The 20,033-nt window shown below is 44.0% G+C and overlaps 1 protein-coding gene across 1 annotated transcript; it reads right to left on the bottom strand.

Annotated features, from left to right (window-relative positions):
• Nucleotides 1–696: 696 nt before the first annotated feature.
• On the bottom strand, nt 697–18,930 carry LOC119918886 (transient receptor potential cation channel subfamily M member 1-like; the record flags this gene model as incomplete). Its single annotated transcript, XM_038739516.1, has 19 exons — nt 18,863–18,930; nt 18,673–18,773; nt 18,170–18,346; nt 17,549–17,683; nt 16,535–16,585; nt 12,459–12,599; nt 12,062–12,091; nt 11,679–11,968; nt 11,313–11,541; nt 10,274–10,402; nt 10,066–10,203; nt 9,675–9,803; nt 8,750–9,001; nt 8,272–8,446; nt 4,022–4,042; nt 3,514–3,658; nt 2,827–3,029; nt 2,590–2,722; nt 697–1,073 (listed from the first exon to the last, which is right to left on the bottom strand). Coding segments are annotated over exons 1-19 (2,914 nt in total), but the record flags the coding sequence as incomplete, so codon positions are not given.
• Nucleotides 18,931–20,033: the final 1,103 nt, after the last annotated feature.

The raw sequence follows: 20,033 nt of genomic DNA, 5'->3' as shown, positions 1-20,033 counted from the left end.
TAGTCTGAAGGACATTACAGTAGTCTGAAGGACATTACAGTAGTCTGAAGGACATTACAGTGGTCAGAAGGGCGTTTCAGTAGTCAGAAGGACGTTACAGTAGTCTGAAGGACGTTACAGTAGTCTGAAGGACATTACAGTGGTCAGAAGGACATTACAGTAGTCAGAAGGGCGTTATAGTAGTGACAGTGGTCAGAAGGGTGTTACAGTAGTTACAGTAGTCAGAAGGGCGTTACAGTAGTTACAGTAGTCAGAAGGGCGTTACTGTAGTTACAGTAGTCAGAAGGGCGTTACAGTAGTGACAGTGGTCAGAAGGGTGTTACAGTAGTTACAGTAGTCATAAGGGCGTTACTGTAGAGACAGTAATCAGAAGGGCGTTACAGTAGTCGGAAGGGCGTTACTGTAGTCGGAAGGACTTTGTGAGCTGATATTGTTCTGAACAAAATTTGTCTAGGGTGATCAGGAGTTCTGTATCTCATGTTGTAATGTGACTAAGACTGAACAGTCAAACCCCAATAATCCGTTTTCTAAAAACAGAGAAATTAATGGAATGCAATTCTATATATAACTAAAACCTGAATTTTGGAAAGTAGAAACTAGAGCAGTAACTTTTGTTAATATAATTGCTAATGTTACATAATTTCATCTCGTCATGTAAAGTCACCTGATCCCTTGTTGTAATGTGTCTCGTCCTACCTGTTGTGGGTCCTTGCTCCGTGGTCCTTTCTTGTCTCTCTGGACTCAGTTGGACCCTCCTGTCATTTCCGTCCATGTCTCCGGACACAGTGATCCTGTCATCATGCTCCAGCTGGTATCGGTACAGACTGTATCCGTCTCCGCTGTTGATGCTGCATTGTCGCAGCAAAGCGGCTGGCTCGCAGAAGGACGATCCTCTGGAATGACTGCGGACGAGCTCGGCCCGGTCGACGCCCGCCAGCTTCTCCAGCGCGTTCATCATTCGGCTGGAGAACTCCTCCAGCTGAGCCAGACGGAGGTCCACTGTCTGCAGGGATGCCTTCATCGAGTGCTCCCTCTCATTCACCTCCTCCAGACGCATGAACATGTTCTCCACCCTGAATAAAAGGAAACACAGAGGAGAAAGCAGGGAAACAGTTTGATTTGGTTCCACAGTAAATATGATATTTTTGTTTGTTCTGCTGCAGTGAGTACAACTTCATTTCACTGTTACCTGCAGACACTTCACCAGATTCCATTTTCTGTTTGTGTGTATGTAAGTATTGCAATTAGGGTGACCATATTTAGAAATTACTTTATTTGGTAAATGTCTGCCTACAGATTGTTTATAGTCAACCTATTTGTATTTCAACAGTTTATTGAGATTGTACTGATTTACAAATAGAACCGTTTTCTGTCTTGTTAAGGTTTGATTTGGGCTAATATTAGTGTATTCATTATAGGGCTGACCCCAATAGTCGAAGATTCGATGCTTCGATGGCCTGATTCAACTGTCAATTTCACAGTCGAAGCTTCGCAGCGAAACAAGGATCACGCCATTTTGGCTATATGGGGGTGCTCAGTGTCTGATTTTACATAGAACTACCAGTTTTCTCCCAATAAGTTAATATATAGCCTATTACAATATACATTTCAACGTTTAATGCTGTAAATAAATATGTAAAAAGAATAAAACTTTCAATAAATGATTTTGAAGTGCGTGAATAAATCCAAAATTTTAACCCTAACCCTGGGTTGTCAGTGCGCATGTGTAAGCGTAGCGTGTATGTGTACAGTGGCAGAAGAGGAACACTTGCTGAAGAGACCGAGCCCCAGCTTCACTGGTGTTGTGCCGAGTTGTTCGCATCTTGCGGGACTTTCGGATAATTTATCAGCGTTGATGAACCACATATTGAATATTTTATCGCTTTTAAATAGCCGGCTACTTGAAATAGACCCGTGGGGAACCGTGACGTGCATGCATTTGTCGGCAGCAGTAATGCAGGTAAAAGTCTGCACAAGACCGTTGTGCCTCAGTTTAGCTGGATTTACAGTGTAAGTTGAATGAAAAGACACTGCAGCTTCTCAAGATTAAAGCGGAGCTACCGTGTGTAACCCCCCCACCCCACTCGCAATCGCCGCGCACAAAAACACACATGATACCACTATCAGTCGACTATAGGAAGGACTTCACTTTTCTGATTCGACCTTGTTTATCCTTAGTCGGGGACAGCCCTAATTCATTATAATTTCAGATAACAGTATTCTAACTTACCCATAGTATAATATTATATCCACTTACAATAGACTTATTATGTTACGTTTGTTTTCTCATTCATTATAAACCTTATAACCTTATAACCTTATACCTTGACAAAATGAACAACTGGAAATCATGAAAGGATGATTTAAAAATGTGAAGTGACATTTAAAAAACACAAAAAGGAAAAATTTAAGTTTGAATATCTCCTTTGTTCTGCTTAATGGTATATCGTATATGTCATGTCTGTCTTCACTGTCTCAGAATAAGCAGAGTCTTGACATGTCAATACGAGGAGTGTACATCATTCTATTAATGTAAGTAATATAAAGACAAATATGAGTTTATAAAAACAGCACATTTGTCTTCCTGACCTCTCAGATGTGACTCTGATTCTCTCGTTGTTGGACGACTGTTTTTCGTCGTCTTTCTCTCTGAAGTATTCCTCCACACACTGCTCCTCAAACTCATGCAGACTCTTCAGTTCATCTGCACTCAGCACCAGCTCTGAGGACACAAACATTATTTTATCTCAGAGGAAACAAACGCCGTTTCGTCTGCAGTTCTGAATCTTTGTCCTGCTGTCAGAGGGACTTCAGAGTGAAGCTTACGGAGTCGTCTCTCCCGGTCGTCGCGATCTCCCTCCGGCCTCCGTCTGCAGCGGCAGCACAGCCTCTTCAGGACGATGTAGATGTGGGGGAAGACGATGAGGGGGGGAGGCAGGATGGGACGGTCGTGGAAGGTCATGATCAGCTGATACCGCTGGAACTTCCACACCTGGTTAGAGATGGACTTCACCTCGAAGAAGGTGTTGCTGAGAGGAGAAAGAGGAGGCAGGTTTGATTTTCTGTCTCTCCTCAGAATTCCTCCAGGACTGGGTTTAAGAAGCTGTTTGTAAATGTCTCTAAAGTTTGTGGGTGAAGGATTTTTGTGTAAGCCCAGCTCAGTTCTCTAGTTCAGTATAGTCTCAAGGTGTTTGTCATAAGGGAAATATTGTACCTTTTTCCACTACATTTGTCTGGAGTTACTGGGTCATTTTAGGGCTGGAACTAACAATTAATTTTACTCCCTCTGACCCATTTCATATCAAACGAATGCATGAGAATCCACAGAAGCAGAGATACAAGGATTTAACCTGACACTGAAACTACCATGACTTTTATTTTGGAATCTTTTCCTGCACGTGTTTCCTCTCACAGCTCCTCTGCAGCACTGTGTTTAAACAGTAACTGATCTGAGGTCTGTCTGTGTGCTGTATATTAAAGCATCAGCAGCAGGATCAGGTGACCAACACTGACTTGAAGACGGCGATGAGCAGGTTGACCAGCAGGATGTTGGCGACCAGCAGGTAACAGGCCATGATGGCCGGAGTGAGCCAGGCTCCAGGGATACAGGGAGGAAGCTTCTTCCCGTCTTCATCGTACATGTTGTCTCCACACGGTGCTGAGATTCAAACAACACACTCATTAATGTCCATACAGAGACATGAATGGACTGCAGTAGTTTTATATTGATTGTTTTAAAGCACTCCGTTCCTTGTAGCGAGTAAAAGTATCAAAATAAATGTGGAAATACTCAAGTAAAGAACAAGTAACCTGCTCTGGATTCAAATAAGCTTCAGATAGGAAAAGATGTAGTTTGTTAAGTGGAGCTGCTTCAGATTTCAACTGGACCAACTCGGGTGAGCTTTTATTGTGAAACAGTCACAGGAAACACTATGTAAAACAAAATACCTGTCTGCATCAACCACTGGCAATAGATAGTGAGCTGTAAAAGTTCACAGCAAATTCTGTCTGAGATACTTACGATTGATTTCCATCGCATAAACTGTCCGCCAACCGCCGAAGGTAAAAAATTAGAAGAGAAACAACAACATGAACTTCAGGCTAGAAACACTCAGGAACATGCTCAAGAAATGTGAAAAAAGTGTGAACATGTACAAACATTTCAAAATGTAAAAACTTTAGTACAACATGGAAAGGTTTTAATTTCTAAACATTTTTCAGCAAAATAACAAATTTGGTACTAATAATCAGTCAAGTAGATTTAAATATACTAACTGCACAGCAGGTCAGCTGAACATGACGTAAATATATGAAGAATAATGTTTTCAGCCATAACATTATGACCACTGACAGGTGAATGACCCTGATTACCTGGTCACCATGGCACCTGTCAGTGGGTGGGATCTATCAGGCACCAGGTGAACATCGTGTCCTCACAGTTTACGTTAGAAGCAGAAAAAGTGGTCCAAGTTGTGACAGGGTCATGGACGGCCAAGCCTCACTGATGCCTGTAGGGAGCGAAGGCTGGCCCGTGTGATCCGATCCAACAGACGAGCTGCTCTAGGTCAGACTGCTGAAGAAGCTGATGCTGGTTCTGATAGAAAGGAGTCATAACACACAGGGCATCGCAGTTTGTTGTGTACGGGGCTGCGTAGCCTCAGACTAGTCAGGAGGCCCTTGCTGACCCCTGTCCACTGCAGAAAGCGTCTACAATGGGCATGTGATGTCATGATTAAGCTTTGCCACCTCCCCCTTCCTAATGTTTCCTCTGTTTTCCGCTCCCTGCTGTCTCTGTCAGTTTGGTATGTGATGTCCTGTCTGTGTGTGTTGGGCGCGTCTGGCTCCGGCTCCTGGCTTGTCACCACCTGCAGCGGCTTATCAAGTAATCAGCCCATGCAGTGAAATACTTTGGTACATCTTCCACTCCTTGCCAGTTTGTCAGTTTTACCTCCCGTGGTGTGATTGCTGGGTGGCACGGTAGTGCAGTAGTTAGCGCTGTTGCCTCCCAGCAACAATGTCATGGGTTCAAGCCCCGGTTGCCCCGGCCTTTCTGTGTGGAGTTTGCATGTTCTGCATGGGTTCTCTGATCCTTTTTTCTGAACTCATTACTACACATAAACACAATCCCAGGTTTCTGTTTAAGACTGTGGATCAGCTGGTAAACCCAACCCCTCCTTGTGCCTCAGCTGGAAGTAATGATAACTGTGAATTGCTTTTATCTTATTTTACCAATAAGGTGGTGTCAATCAGAGCCTCTATTACCCCCGCGGCCTCTTACTCAGAGGTTCCTCACCAGCAACAAGAGAGTTTTAACCAGTTTTATCCCATCGACTTGTCTGAGCTTTTAAAAACAGTATCACAAATGAGAGTGTCCTGCTTAAAGTCACCAATGACCTTTTAATGTCTGCTGATGAAGGCATGTGCTCAGTCCTGGTACTCCTGGACCTTAGCGCTGCTTTTGACACCATTGATCACAACATCATGTTAGACAGACTGAGGCACTGGGTGGGGATCTCTGGTACTGCCCTAGAATGGTTTTCATCCTACCTGTCAAATAGGAAGTTTTGCATGTCTGTAAACAACTATGTCTCTTCGTTCTGTCCAGTTAAATATGGTGTGCCTCAGGGGTCGGTCTTAGGACCCATTTTGTTTTCCTTGTATCTGCTTCCCCTTTGACATATTATCCATAAACATGGTATTTCTTTTCATATTTATGCTGATGACACACAAATATACTTGCCCATCAGATCCACAGACCCTGGAATGCTGAGTTCACTAAACAACTGCCTTTGTGAAGTTAAAAAATGGATGTCAAATCATTTCCTCCAGCTGAACTCAGACAAAACAGAAATCCTGGTCATCGGGTCCCAGCAGATGGCAAAACCAATACTGCCATCTGCTGGTTCCCTAGTAAATCACATTAAGCCTGTTGCAAAGAACCTTGGTGTTTGGTTTGATAGTAATTTAAATTTCGAGCAGCACACCGCAAAGCTTGTTCAATCATGTTTTTATCAACAATCATTTTACATGCCTTCATCTCATCACGCCTGGATTATTGCAACAGCCTTTTCACCTGTTTAACCCAAAAATCTACTTATCAACTTCAGACTGTCCAGAACTCAGCTGACAGGCTTTTAACCAGAACAAAGAAATATGACCACATTACTCCTATTTTAGCTTCATTACACTGGCTCCCAGTATGTTTTAGAATTGACTTTAAAATTCTATTGATCACTTTTAAAGCTCTTCATGGCCTCTCGCCTTGTTATATTTCTGACCTTTTAGTCCCATACGCACCAGCACGTACCTTGAGATCCTCGGGCAGAGGTCTGTTGTCTGTTCCAGAGTCTCGACTGAAAACTAAAGGGGACAGAGCGTTTGCTGTCAGGGCCCCGAGGCTCTGGAACAGCCTGCCCGAGGAAATCAGGTCGGCTGAGTCAGTGAACTCTTTTAAGTCCCTTCTTAAAACATACTTTTATAGGAGAGCTTTTCCCGATTTTATTTGACTTTATTTATCCCTTTTATTTATATTTTAATTATTTTATATTCATCTTAAAAACGTGTATTTTAATCTTTTCAATGTTTTCTTGCTTTTATTTTGTATTGTTTTTTGTTTGTTTGTTTGTTTTATTTTTTTTTACATTATTGTCTTTTGGGTATTATTGTCTTTACACTTGTTAAAGCACTTTGTAACTTGTTTTGAAAAGTTTGAAAAAAAAATAAAGATTATTATTATCATTATCCTAAATTGTCCTTAGGTGTGAGCGTGAGTGATTGTCTCTGTTTGTCAGCTTCTAATGTCCTGTTTCTTTGTCTACTCCAGTTGTTCCCTGTGTGTGAAGACGTTGCCTGCCTGCCTGCCAGTCAGTCTGCCCTGAACTGAGCTTTAGGATGCCATTGTCAAATCCCCACAGAATCTGGAGTTCTGCCTGGTTTTCTCCGTGCACATTGAAAATAAACCTGCCTGAGTTTTTTACATCTGCCTTGTGTCCGCTCTTGAATCCCTTTAGTGAAAACCTGGTAACACATGGTACCAGGATGCACTATAGTAAGAAAATAAGCCGGCAGTGTGATGCTTTGGACCATGTTCTGCTGTGGAACCTTGGGTCCTGCCATTCATGTGGACGTTACTTTGACACGTAGCACCTACCTAGGCATTGCTGCAGACCATGGAAACAGTGTTCCCTGATGACAGCGGCCTCTTTCAGCAGGATAATGCGCCACAAAGCAAAAACACTTCAGGAACGGTTTGAGGAACAACAACGAGTTCAAGGTGCTGACTTGGCTCTCAGTCTAGTCCAGCATCTGTGGGATGTGCTGAACCAACAAATCCCTACCTTGCATACAGGACTAAATGGATCTGCTGCTTGGTGCCAAAAGCCACAGCACACCTTCAGAGGTCTAGTGGAGTCCAGGTGTCAACAGGTCAAGGCTGTTTTGGTGGCAATAAGGGAGACCTGCACAATATTAGTCAGGTGGTCAAAATGTTATGGCTGATCGGGTTATTTAATGATATGTAAAGAAAAATATCTCGCAGAGGGTGAGGGCAGGGAGTCAGGGCAGAGGGTGAGGGCAGAGGTGAAGGACAGGGTGAGGGCAGAGGGTGAGGTCAGAGGGGAGGACAGGGGTGAGGACTAACAGGCGGCTAACTGGAGTCTTACTATGAACTCTGAGGGTGAGGGCAGAGGTGAAGGAAAGGGTGAGGGCAGAGGGTGAGGGCAGAGGCGAAGGACAGGAAGGACAGGGTGAGGTCAGAGGGTGAGGTCAGAGGGGAGGGCAGAGGTGAAGGACAGGGTGAGGGCAGAGGGTGAGGACAGAGGCGAAGGACAGGAAGGACAGGGTGAGGGCAGAGGGTGAGGACAGAGGCGAAGGACAGGAAGGACAGGGTGAGGGCAGAGGGTGAGGTCAGAGAGGACGGCAGAGGGGAGGACAGAAGGGAAGGACAGGGTGAAGGTGAGGGCAGACGGGAGGACAGGGGTGAGGACTAACAGGCGGCTGACTGGAGTCTTACTATGAACTCTGAGGGTGAGGGCAGAGGTGAAGGACAGGGTGAGGGCAGAGGCGAAGGACAGGAAGGACAGGGTGAGGGCAGAGGGTGAGGACAGAGGCGAAGGACAGGAAGGACAGGGTGAGGGCAGAGGGTGAGGTCAGAGAGGACGGCAGAGGGGAGGACAGAAGGGAAGGACAGGGTGAGGGTGAGGGCAGACGGGAGGACAGGGGTGAGGACTAACAGGCGGCTGACTGGAGTCTTACTATGAACTCTAGTCTTACGGTCTATGGAGTCTGCAAACACCTCTCCGTAGATCATCCAGTACGGCATGTAGAAGATGTTTCGGGCCAGACGCCATGTTGGCTCCTCGTCCGGGTGGAGGATAGCCTGCCGAGCTACGCCGAAACTCATCAACACCACCAGCATGATGACCACGAAGTACAGCATGTCGATCATCTGGACGACCATCAGACCAAAGGCGTTTTATATCACTGAGATTTATGAAACTTAAAAACAGTTTGTTTGTCTTTACAACAAATTTTAAATGTTTCACAGAGAAAAACAAACAGAAATAAATATTACAAAGTCCAGTGAGAAGAAACACGGAGCTGAAAACAAAAAATAAATTCTAAAAGTTGAACAGTTACTTTTATCAGTTATTATTTTGCTTTGCTCTGTAACACTGTGTTAGCCCAATGTGAACCTGAAGAGTAAAGTTAACTGTTTCATTAGTATCGATGTCATCTTGTGAAGGCGTACCATTTTTCCGATCATCATGACGTAGGGTCCCAGGTACTTGTTGACTCCGAAGATGTCGAGGACTCGGATGTACCAGAAGATGATGTCGACGCAGTAGATGACGCGTCCGTAGCCCATGGACGGCTCGCTCTGCAGCCGCAGCAGCAAACCCAGCAGGAAGACGGAGATGGCCGCCAGGTCGGTGATGTTCCAGTAATCCTCCAACCAAACGTTGATCTTCTGCTTCAGTTTCCCCGGCTCCGACATCAAGATCTGGCAGCAGGGGTACATTAAAATGAGTATTACCTCTACACAACAGTTTCGCTTCACCCTGTTTCACCACCCCACTATTCACAATGTTCATTTTTATCATGCAGCCCGCCCCACCGGCCTACATTCAACAATACAACATCAGTAATATCAAGGTGAAAGGTCACTAAGCGATGCAGGTGAACAGGTGAAGGGCAGAAAGTCTGATCACTTTAATAACTACAGACCCGTTGGCGTCAGTTTGTAATGCCCTGGGGGAAACCCTGTAGCGTCACTTTTGAACTCTAAAGGCAGGTGTAGGATGTTTAACACAAAAGTAAGTAAGGGGGTGGTTGGGTGGACAGGAAAAACTGGACTTTCACACAGGAGGCCGGTGTTCATTTCTCGTGTGGAACAAAAACTCAGAATTTAATGTTTTAATTTAAGTCACGTGGGTTACATAGATTAGCTAGGTTGTTGTTATTTTAACCTAAACCACAATCTTTTCCTGAACGTTTCACAACGTTAACCACTAGTTTTATTTTGAAAGTCTAACCGGATATTTATTCTTGCTAACTTGACCGTGGAGCCCTACATGTACAAAAACAAAGCTAAAGTGTACCCAGGGCGTCCATATGAGAAGCGTTGGGATGAGAACGTGTTGGGAGCAGAGCCCCAGGTGTGTTTCAGAGTTTACCTGTCGGACCTTCTCCAGTCCCAGAGTGATGATGTAAGAGATAACGATCCACTCCTGTAAAGACGGCCATCGCTCCATCTTCACCAGGATGATGTAGTTATACAACATCAGGTAAACCAGGTAGGAGATCTGTCGCACACACATTTAATTCTCAGGTCACATGTGTCCCTTTGACACGGTCAGTATCTTTATTATCATCTTCATTAAAAATCTATTGGTTGTGACCTTTTAGAAAGACAAGTAACAAAGCAGTTAAACTGAAGAAGCTAAATCTCATCATCAACGAACTTTAAGCGTTAAACCATCATGAGCTTCTATTTGTGAAAGAAACTTTAGATCAATATGCGGTTGATATAAATTATACACAGTATTTATATATTCTAAAACTTGCCGTGTTGAACCAAAACTTGGTGAAGGGAGTGTTGTAGAACTCGTAGATCTTCCTCCCGATGGGAGTCCTCCGGTGTTTCTTCTGCTCTTCTTCTTCGTCTCCTTTCTTCGACGTAGCGTCAATGTTGGAGACGGCGTCCTGAAACAAACTCTGAGTCACTCAGACTGCTCTGAACCAATGACCACTCTCTGCTCTGGCTGTTTGGTACCTTGCTGGATTTGTTGTCGTCTTTAGATCTGCTGTCGTCGTTCTCTTTGGACAAATGATTCGAGGCTTCATCTGCCAGACGAAAGTCCAGGAGGAGAATCGCAGGAGGAAAAACGATCCCTAAAATCACCTGGAGACAGGATGAGGACATAAGTATTATTATTATTACTGGGTCAGTGGGTCAGCCATCGTCACTTCACTGGCTTCAAAGCTTCACCGCTCGACAGACAAGTTAGAACATGAGGAAAACCTGTGATGGCTTCTCAGACCTGGTCCCCAGCTTGTCTAAACGTGCATCAGTGTAGCTGCTGCCAGGTTATTTATTTATATATTTGGAAAAGCCAGTTTAACGTACTTGTTCTTACCAGGAAAAGCTTAACGGCGAGCCCTGAAGATTCACAGCAGTTCCCATTGAGTCAAACATCTGTTTCCACGATAACACAGCAGTTTATTCGTGTCAGATTTCTCAGCTGTGAGGCCAGCTGGACATTTTACTCCTCTATCTGTGTCAGCACTCGTGTGACCTTAATGGTAATATTTGTCAGCGGTGGGATGACAGGGTTTTCAGATGATCTGGAGTTTTGTTTTTGTTGCCAACTTGAAAAAAAAGAGCTTTTTGGGGGGGAGTGAAAGTAATATAGTGACGTAACGAGTTACTTTTATCACCCACTAATAAGTAAAGTAATGTTATTAAAGTATTGTTAAGGAGTAATTTATTACAATTTCAGAGTAACTTGCCCAACACTGTCTGTGAGTAAAATGTCTGGCGTGTTTAACTTCTCAGATGGTAAGACGATTTGTAAACTGACTTCTGTACAAATTAAGCTTAAGACTGACTGAACACAGCACCTGCTCCAGGTGAGACATTCAGATCACACCAGGTGGAGGCGGGGTCAGCGCTCGTCACCTGAACGTTTGTTTGTCTGATTTCACTGTTTTCAAAGATGCATTTAAATGTTTTCTCTCAGGTCCTGCAGGCTCCGGTCCAGATCCCACACAGACCGGAGACCTGGCAGTCCCTCAGGGAGTGCTGCTGGTACCTTGAGGCTGTTGCTCTTGCCCATCCTCAGGCAGCCCATCCACATGTCCGTTAGCAGCATCTGGCTGCAGGTGTGTGCGATGAAGTCTCGGTGTTTGGCTGCGACAGCCAGCTTCAGACAGGTGGAGTTGCTCCAGTTCTTCAGCTCGTAGGTCAGCAGCTTCATGGCCACCTGCTCGTCGTGTTTGTACGACTGATCCAGCAGCTCGTAGGCCAGCTGACCAAACTCCCTGCACACAAAACACACTCAGTCTACAGACACACCAGCGCCCCCCTCAGGCCATGACGGGCTCTGCACACCAGGGAACTTCAGGTGTTGTGACACTTTTGGTCTAAGCCCCCTGGGCTCTGGTTCTGTGGGACTCACTTGGAGTTGTTCTCCAGGTCCTGATAGATATCGTCCACCAGCTCGCTCTGGGACGACTCGTGGGCCATGGCCTTGTAGAGTTTACAGGCCACCAGAGCCTTGGCCATGGCCTCCTCGCCCCGCTGCCACAGGAACAGTGCCATTTTCTGGCGCTTCATCAGCACGGCCCACACCATCAGCTCGTGGAACGGGTACTGAAACCTGCTGACTTCGGGGTCATCCACGTCGATGTCCACCTCCTCCTCCTTCTTGTTCTTCTTTCCTTTACCCTTCGGACGGGGCTCGTCGTCCTGCAGGAACCACAGGTGCGAGTCCACGTGTCAGAGACTGAGACCACCATCAGCTCCATAATACAGTTTGTAAAATTAAAAATAAGAACAAACCTCCATCCCAAGAAGTTTCAGAGCTTTCGGCTGCAAAAGAAAAGACAACATGTTTGTTAGTCCAGAAACATACTGATGTTGGAGCCACAGGATATTTATGTTCCTCGTGTTTCAGGGAGCAGGACAGAGTCTAGTTAAAGGAGAAACTTCACACTGTGTTAAGAAAAGACATATTTGTTTATATTTGTGGGACGAGGATCAATAGCTTTCTGCTAATTCTTCCATGTGAAAATCTGACGGTGAGGCCTGAATGTAAGGAAGAGAATGTGCCTCCGTGCTGCCACCTGGTGGATCATCTCCAAACAGTTTGATTAATATTCACGTCAGAATGAAGCGCAGCAGAAATGTGTGAAGCAGACGTTGCTGCAGTGTCGACTCTCTTAGGGGGTTTGCTCACTCGTTTCAGTCCGTACAGGTTGTTGTAAAGCGCCCTGAAGCTCTTCCTGGTGTATTTGCAGCGGTAAGCTCCGCCCATCAGGAACTCCAGCACCAGGCCGATATCGATCAGAGTGATCTGGTAGTCTGGGGGGAGATTCCCCTGAAATACAAATGTTTTACACATCTTTTAAAGTAACGAAACAGTTAAACTAAAGAAGATAAATCTCATCATCAACGAACTTTGAGTGTTAACCCATCGTGAGCTTCTATTTGTGAAAGAAACTTTAGATCAATATGCGGTTGATATAAATTATACACAGTATTTATATATTCTAAAACGTGCCGTGTCGAACCAGAACTTGGTGAAGGGAGTGTTGTAGAACTCGTAGATCTTGAACTCCAAGTCTCCACCTGCTGGCATGTAAAGCCGTCTCCTACCAGCGCTGTTCCAAAGACTACTATTCCTGTCATCATCAGGCATAGACCAGTAAACCAAAATGTGCACATCCCACACAGCAATATAAGTAATCTCTTAAGGATTAGGACAACTGCACCAACTCCAGCACCCAGAACAAACTCATTTAAAATGGCTCTCTTCAATGTGAGATCACTTTCAAGTAAGACTTTCATCTTAAATGATTTTATCTTGTCTGCAAATCTAGATTTTACGTTTTTAACTGATTCATGGTTGCAGATGAATGACTATAGCCAGCTAGCTGAACTGTGTCCGCCTCAATATGATTGTTTTAGTCAACCGAGGGTCAGTGGTCGTGGTGGTGGGCTAGTGAGCGTGTATAGGAAAAATTTAAAATGTCATCAAGTACGCTGTGATGAATTTAACTCCTTTGAAGTTCTCACTCTTAAAGTTGGAGGGCTGCAACCTATCATATTTGTTATAATTTATCGCCCCCCAAAACCGCCTGGAGGATTTTTATCAGAACTTCCTGAATTTTTATCTACTCTGATTTTAAATTATGACAGAATTGTTCTTTGTGGCGATTTTAATATTCATGTTGATGACACCAACAATGTTAATGCAACTGACTTTTAAATATGGCCACTTCTTTTAACTTCAAACAACATGTCAAAAGGCAAACACATAACCGTGGTCATACACTGGACTTGGTTTTTACCCTGGGTGTCAGCATTTCCTCTGTGGAATTAATGGACATGACCATATCTGACCACAGATGTATTGTTTTTAGCTGCGATTCTCCTGTTACTCATGCCGCCTCACCAAGCTCCGTGTGTTCTCGCTTCTTTAATGAACAAAGTGTTTCTTTCAGAGCCAAAGCCAACACTTGTCTTTTTCCAACACTAACAATCTGGTCGATCACTTCAATCATATCTGCTTGTTGTCACTAAATATTACTGCTCCTCTAAAGGTTAGGCCTACGTCTAAAGCTAGTAAGCAACCCTGGATAAATGACAGCATTCACAGCCTAAAAAGGGAATGCAGGAAAGCAGAGGGCAGATGGAAAAAATCCAGTATCCTCAGTCTGAAGGATTTATTAATTAACTACAATAACTTGGTTAAGGATGCGAGAACACATTATTTTTGTGAACTCATTACTACACATAAACACAATAAGACTGTGGATCAGCTGGTAAACCCAACCCCTCCTTGTGCCTCAGCTGGAAGTAATGATGACTGTGAATTGTTTTTATCTTATTTTACCAATAAGGTGGTGTCAATCAGAGCCTCTATTACCCCCGCGGCCTCTTACTCAGAGGTTCCTCACCAGCAACAAGAGAGTTTTAACCAGTTTTATCCCATCGACTTGTCTGAGCTTTTAAAAACAGTATCACAAATGAGAGTGTCCTCCAGCCCACTTGATTTTTTAAATTTTTACTGAAAGTAATAGATTCTGTTGGCCCCCATTTGATCTCTGTTGCAAGCTCCATATCTACTGGTTGTGTCCCTGATTATTTTAAAACGGCTTGCGTGAATCCACTTTTAAAGAAACCTGGTTTAGATCCCTCCCTCCCACATAATTTTAGACCAATTTCAAAACTGCCTTTTATAGCAAAGAATTTAGAAAGAATTGTGTCCAAACAGCTGCTCACTGTACTGGAAAATAACAAAATATTTTAAATGTTTCAGTCTGGTTTCAGGAAATACCACAGCACTGAGACTGCCCTGCTTAAAGTCACCAATGACCTTTTAATGTCTGCTGATGAAGGCATGTGCTCAGTCCTGGTACTCCTGGACCTTAGCGCTGCTTTTGACACCATTGATCACAACATCATGTTAGACAGACTGAGGCACTGGGTGGGGATCTCTGGTACTGCCCTAGAATGGTTTTCATCCTACCTGTCAAATAGGAAGTTTTGTGTGTCTGTAAACAACTATGTCTCCTCATTCTGTCCAGTTAAATATGGTGTGCCTCAGGGGTCGGTCTTAGGACCCATTTTGTTTTCCTTGTATCTGCTTCCCCTTTGACATATTATCCATAAACATGGCATTTCTTTTCATATTTATGCTGATGACACACAAATATACTTGCCCGTCAGATCCACAGACCCTGGAATGCTGAATTCACTTAACAACTGCCTTTGTGAAGTTAAAAAATGGATGTCAAATCATTTCCTCCAGCTGAACTCAGACAAAACAGAAATCCTGGTCATCGGGTCCCAGCAGATGGCAAAACAAATACTGCCATCTGCTGGTTCCCTAGTAAATCACATTAAGCCTGTTGCAAAGAACCTTGGTGTTTGGTTTGATAGTAATCTAAAGCTTAAAGGACTTTTAAGGACACCGAGACCATTTTACACGCCTTCATCTCATCACGCCTGGATTATTGCAACAGCCTTTTCACCTGTTTAACCCAAAAATCTACTGATCGACTCCAGACTGTCCAGAACTCAGCTGCCAGGCTTTTAACCAGAACAAAGAAATATGACCACATTACTCCTATTTTAGCTTCATTACACTGGCTCCCAGTATGTTTTAGAATTGACTTTAAAATTCTATTGATCAGTTTTAAAGCTCTTCATTGTCATGCTCTGCCGGTTGGCCATCTTTTGTGTTGCACTTTTGTGTTTAGTTAGTGTTATTTTGGTCTGTTGGGTTTTGGGGGTCTGTCTTGTCTTTCGTCTAGTGTTCAGTCACCCTTGTCATGTCTGTTACCCCAGTGATCCCTCTGCATGTCTGTCTCTGTTTTCCCCTGCTCTCTCTCTCTCTCTCTCTCTCTCCCTATCTGTGTCTCGTTAGCCTCATGTCTTTCACCTGTGTTGCTCCCGCCCTGCTCGTTAGTCCCTGTGTATATATACCTGGTGTTTCTGTCTTGTCTTTGTCCGGTCATTGTTCATGTTACCCCCCAGTCTGTCGTGTGTGTACTCTCTGCCTGCCTGTAACCAGCCTTGCTTGTCTTGTCTTGTCTTGTCTTGTCTCCCTGTACTTTTGGATTTTGGATTTCTGTTATTCAGCCACTCACCTGTAAGTGTGCTCGCTTAATTAAAACCCTTCGTTGAACTATACCTGCTCCGCTCTGTGTCCTGTGTTTGGGTCCTCCAACCTGCCTCCACACCACGACTGTGACATTCATGGCCTTTCGCCTTGTTATATTTCTGACCTTTTAGTCCCATACGCACCAGCACGTACCTTGAGATCCTCAGGCAGAGGTCTGTTGTCTGTTCCAGAGTCTTGACTGAAAACTAAAGGGGACAGAGCGTTTGCTGTCAGGGCCCCGAGGCTCTGGAACAGCCTGCCCGAGGAAATCAGGTCGGCTGAGTCAGTGAACTCTTTTAAGTCCCTTGTTAAAACATACTTTTATAGGAGAGCCTTTCCCGATCTTATTTGACTTTATTTTATCTTTTATTTTATTCTATTTTAATTATTTTATATTTATCTTAAACGTGTATTTTAGTCTTTTCAATGTTTTCATGCTTTTATCTTGTATTGTTTTTGTATTATTGTCTTTTGGGTATTATTGTCTTTACACTTGTTAAAGAACTTTGTAACTTGTTTTTGAAAAGTGCTCTACAAATAAAGATTATTATTATTATTATTACTGATCAGCTCTCACGTTTAGTTATGTACTCCTCACCTGCCCCCCGCCCCATCCCCCACCTGTTTAAAAACACCAAACTGACCTTTTTCACGTCTCTGACCACAAAGTGCAGCGTGTTGGCCGGGCCCAACTTCTACAAACAAAACAGGAAACAAACAGGAAACTGATGAAAAGAAAAAAAACTGCAAATAATACCACAACATTAATAATGTTTGTTCAGTTCCATATTTAGCAGGATAATGTCAGGTTTACGTTCCACCTGATCACTTCTGTTTATCGTGTTTCTTCTGCTGATGATCAGCACGAGATATTGAATTATGACCTGGTCCTATAACCTGTCCTCAGCGAATTACATAAGTCAGTAACACACTTTAACTTAAAACTAAATAACCCGGCACTGACTCAGTTTCAAACGGGACTTGAATGCCGGGTTCCTGGGTTTGACCCAACCATCACCTTAGGTGGACTTTCTCGCTCTTTATATAACGTCACTTGACTTCCTCATGGGCTCACACGGCCTCTAGATGTCGCTGCCACAATAAACGTAAATGTGGGTGGTAATAAGCTGCGTGAGGACGGTCTGACTTAATGGGGTTATTCATTATGTGTTATTGATTATTGATATTAACATGACATTAAAGGCAGCGTGACGTGCAGCTGTTAGCAGGTGATTACAGACACGTCTTATCTAATTGGACTTGTTTGACTCGAACGTTATAAAAACTGCAGAGAGCTTCACTTCCATCTGACAGTACCTGACGCGCTGCTGAAAGAGCTTTTTATGAGCGAAGCAGATAAAGATTAGAGACGCAACACAAGAGGAAGTGGATCACTGATGGACGTTAAGCTGCAGATAAACGTGACAATATATAGACATCAGAGCAGAAAGCTTTTGTTCAGAACGAGAAGAGAAACATTGGTATGCCACACCTCCCAGTCCCCACACACCAGACAACATTTATCTAACATAGAAATGAAATAATAGGGACCTAATCTCAGGCAAGAGAAAGTGCGTCCTCGCTGCTGCTGTGCAGTGTTTAAATAAATAAAAATAAAAATAAAGTTTGTTCTGCTGCAGAGGAGTGCAGTGTCTCACCGTGTTGTACAGCTCCTCCAGACGAGGGATAGTCAGGAAGTGATGGATGTTGACGCCGTTCTCAATCAGAAGCTTGACAAAGTCCACCCTGTCCAACACCAGAGCGTCCATCATAGCCTGTTCCAGAGAGTTCACCTGTCGCAGCGTTTGATTAAGGTTAGCTACTGAATAAGGCTTTGGTTACCATTAGCTAATGGTTCAGTTGAACAGTGAAAACTGTGTCTCAGGTTTGCTAACATGTTCATTTCTTTGCCAGTCCAACAGGTTGTCAGTAAGTTACAAGCTCCAAAAGAAAGAGCAAGAAAGAAGGTGTTTCTGCGTCTTTACTACTGATAATGTCTAATAACTAAAATGTATGATTGTAATGATGTTCAGTAACATGCCATTTATCCATCTAGCTGCAAGGTGCTGAACTTTACTGAAAGTGATCGCCGGAACATGAGTAGCAGAAGCTAGCTGTTCATCATAACAAAGTCTGACCACTGAAAAGAAATGGACATTACAATGATGAAAGCATCCTGTTCACTGTGTTCTGTCTACTACCATGTGATTTTGTGGTTTTCGTTTATCCTGTTAGTGGTTATCATGGATCATAAGGTCTGTTGTATTCCAATCTCTTACCCAGTTGAGCAGCTCCAGTTTCCGGGGGTCGGTCTCCTCGGGGGGTTCAGGTTTGGTTTTGCCTCCTTTTCCTTTCTTCCCCCTTGCTTTCCCTTTCCCTGCTCCTCCTCCTCCTGGTGCTGTTGCTCGCTGAGCTGCCGGACTTTTAGGCCTGTCGGTGGGTGAAGCGCTCACCGGCTGCAGAAACACCATCAAACAGTCGGTGGCAGAAATAACTAGACTGTTCCAACAGTTCAAAGACTTTTGCGATCGAGTCTCTTTCTTGGCTTCTTATTTCCTTCTACTCCTACTTTTATTTATTATTTCATCATCTGTTCTTGCAACTAGGAGGAGAGTTAGGAAGGAGAAGTCGAGGCAGACTGACTGACTTCTGCAGAAACTTTTAGGGGTCTATGATCATAGTGTTTAGGGTTCAAACATGGTGGCAGCAAATCCAGCCTCCATGTTGGCCCCAGCAGGGTCAAGACAGAGACAGATGGACCTGTATCCATCTATGAACTCACAGGCCAGTGGAGTCCATACACAAAGATCTGACTGCGAGCGATGTCCACTCGGTTCCAGGCCAGAGCCAGACTCAGTTGATCGGACGCTGACGCATTTGTACCTGTAATCACATGAACAAAGTGTCATCAATCGCTGAAGGAGTTCAACCGTATACCAACAGGAAGCGTTATGAGAGCGATGTTCAGTTACCTTTGAGCAGAGCTGTGAGGATGGACATCTCAATGTCCTGCTGTCCCTCTGAGCCCATCCTGAACACTGTGATCTGCACACACAAATATACTGTATATTACGATATAATCCTCTGAAAATACACGAGCAGCAGGTTCAACTGTGAAACACAGAGAAGGAAGAAAGAATGAGGAAAGTAACTCCATGTTGTTTCTGACAGCTGACCTGTTTTATCGTCGTATCAAGATCAAGATAACCTTTATTGTCTCCTGGGGGAGATTTGTCTTTAGGCTACAGTAACAAACGATAACAACACATGGACTTCGCAGTTGCAGACATGATACAGTCTGTTCTATACATTTACACTGCATGAGTATATGAGGCTCTATCAGTAACTGATGACTGAAGGAACCCAGCAGGAACCCAGCAGGAGGAACTCCCATCAACATGTGGACAAACAGAACAGAGGTGGAAGAGAAGACAGGACTAAGTGATGGCACTCCCTGCACGGTGAGAGCACAGAGCATGAACAACACTGCAGACTGCTTGGTTCTGGATCCAGCGCTGGTTTGTTCCTCATGAGAGAAACATCTGAACCTGCAGCAGCAACAAACCAAACCAGTGAACAGATGTGATTTTATTAAAATGCATGGGACTGTCTGCTGCTGCAGAGGATTGTGGGATTAAATAAATGGACACAGAACAATCTCCATTAAGTGCTGCAGTTTTGGGTCAAAGGTAAAACCTTTGTCATCATGTTAATATCTCACAGGAACGCACGGAACACATGGGAAGAACACATGAAAAGAACACGAAAAGAACACACGTGAAGAACACGCAGAAGGACACTGTCCTGGCCTCTACGAGCAGTGCTCGGGACAAATGTGTCCTACAATGAATGTTCATAAAACTAAAGTCAATCTGGTCTGAGCTTGATGAATTTGATCTATGAAGGCGATATTTGAAGGGAAGGAGGTTTGAGACTTAGCGGCTGGTGGTGTTTATGAACCCATGCAGCATTATTTCAAGCTGTACGCAACACAGGCAGAACTCATCGGAGGTCAATCCTTAGGGAAGACGTTCTGGGGAAGCACACAGGGCTTCTTTCCATTAGTAAAGATGGGTGCTGATACCTGTGTCCCGCATGAAAGCAGACTCTGTTTGCTTCTGGCTTCAGAGGCCTAGGTTCGAT

Source organism: Micropterus salmoides, unplaced genomic scaffold, assembly GCF_014851395.1.
Source record: "Micropterus salmoides isolate LMB-PRFRI ecotype aquatic unplaced genomic scaffold, ASM1485139v1 Ms_hic_scaffold_2456, whole genome shotgun sequence".
Classification (NCBI taxonomy): domain Eukaryota; kingdom Metazoa; phylum Chordata; class Actinopteri; order Centrarchiformes; family Centrarchidae; genus Micropterus; species Micropterus salmoides.
The sequence above is the reverse complement of the archived record's forward strand: the minus strand, read 5'-3'. Positions and strand labels throughout refer to the sequence as shown.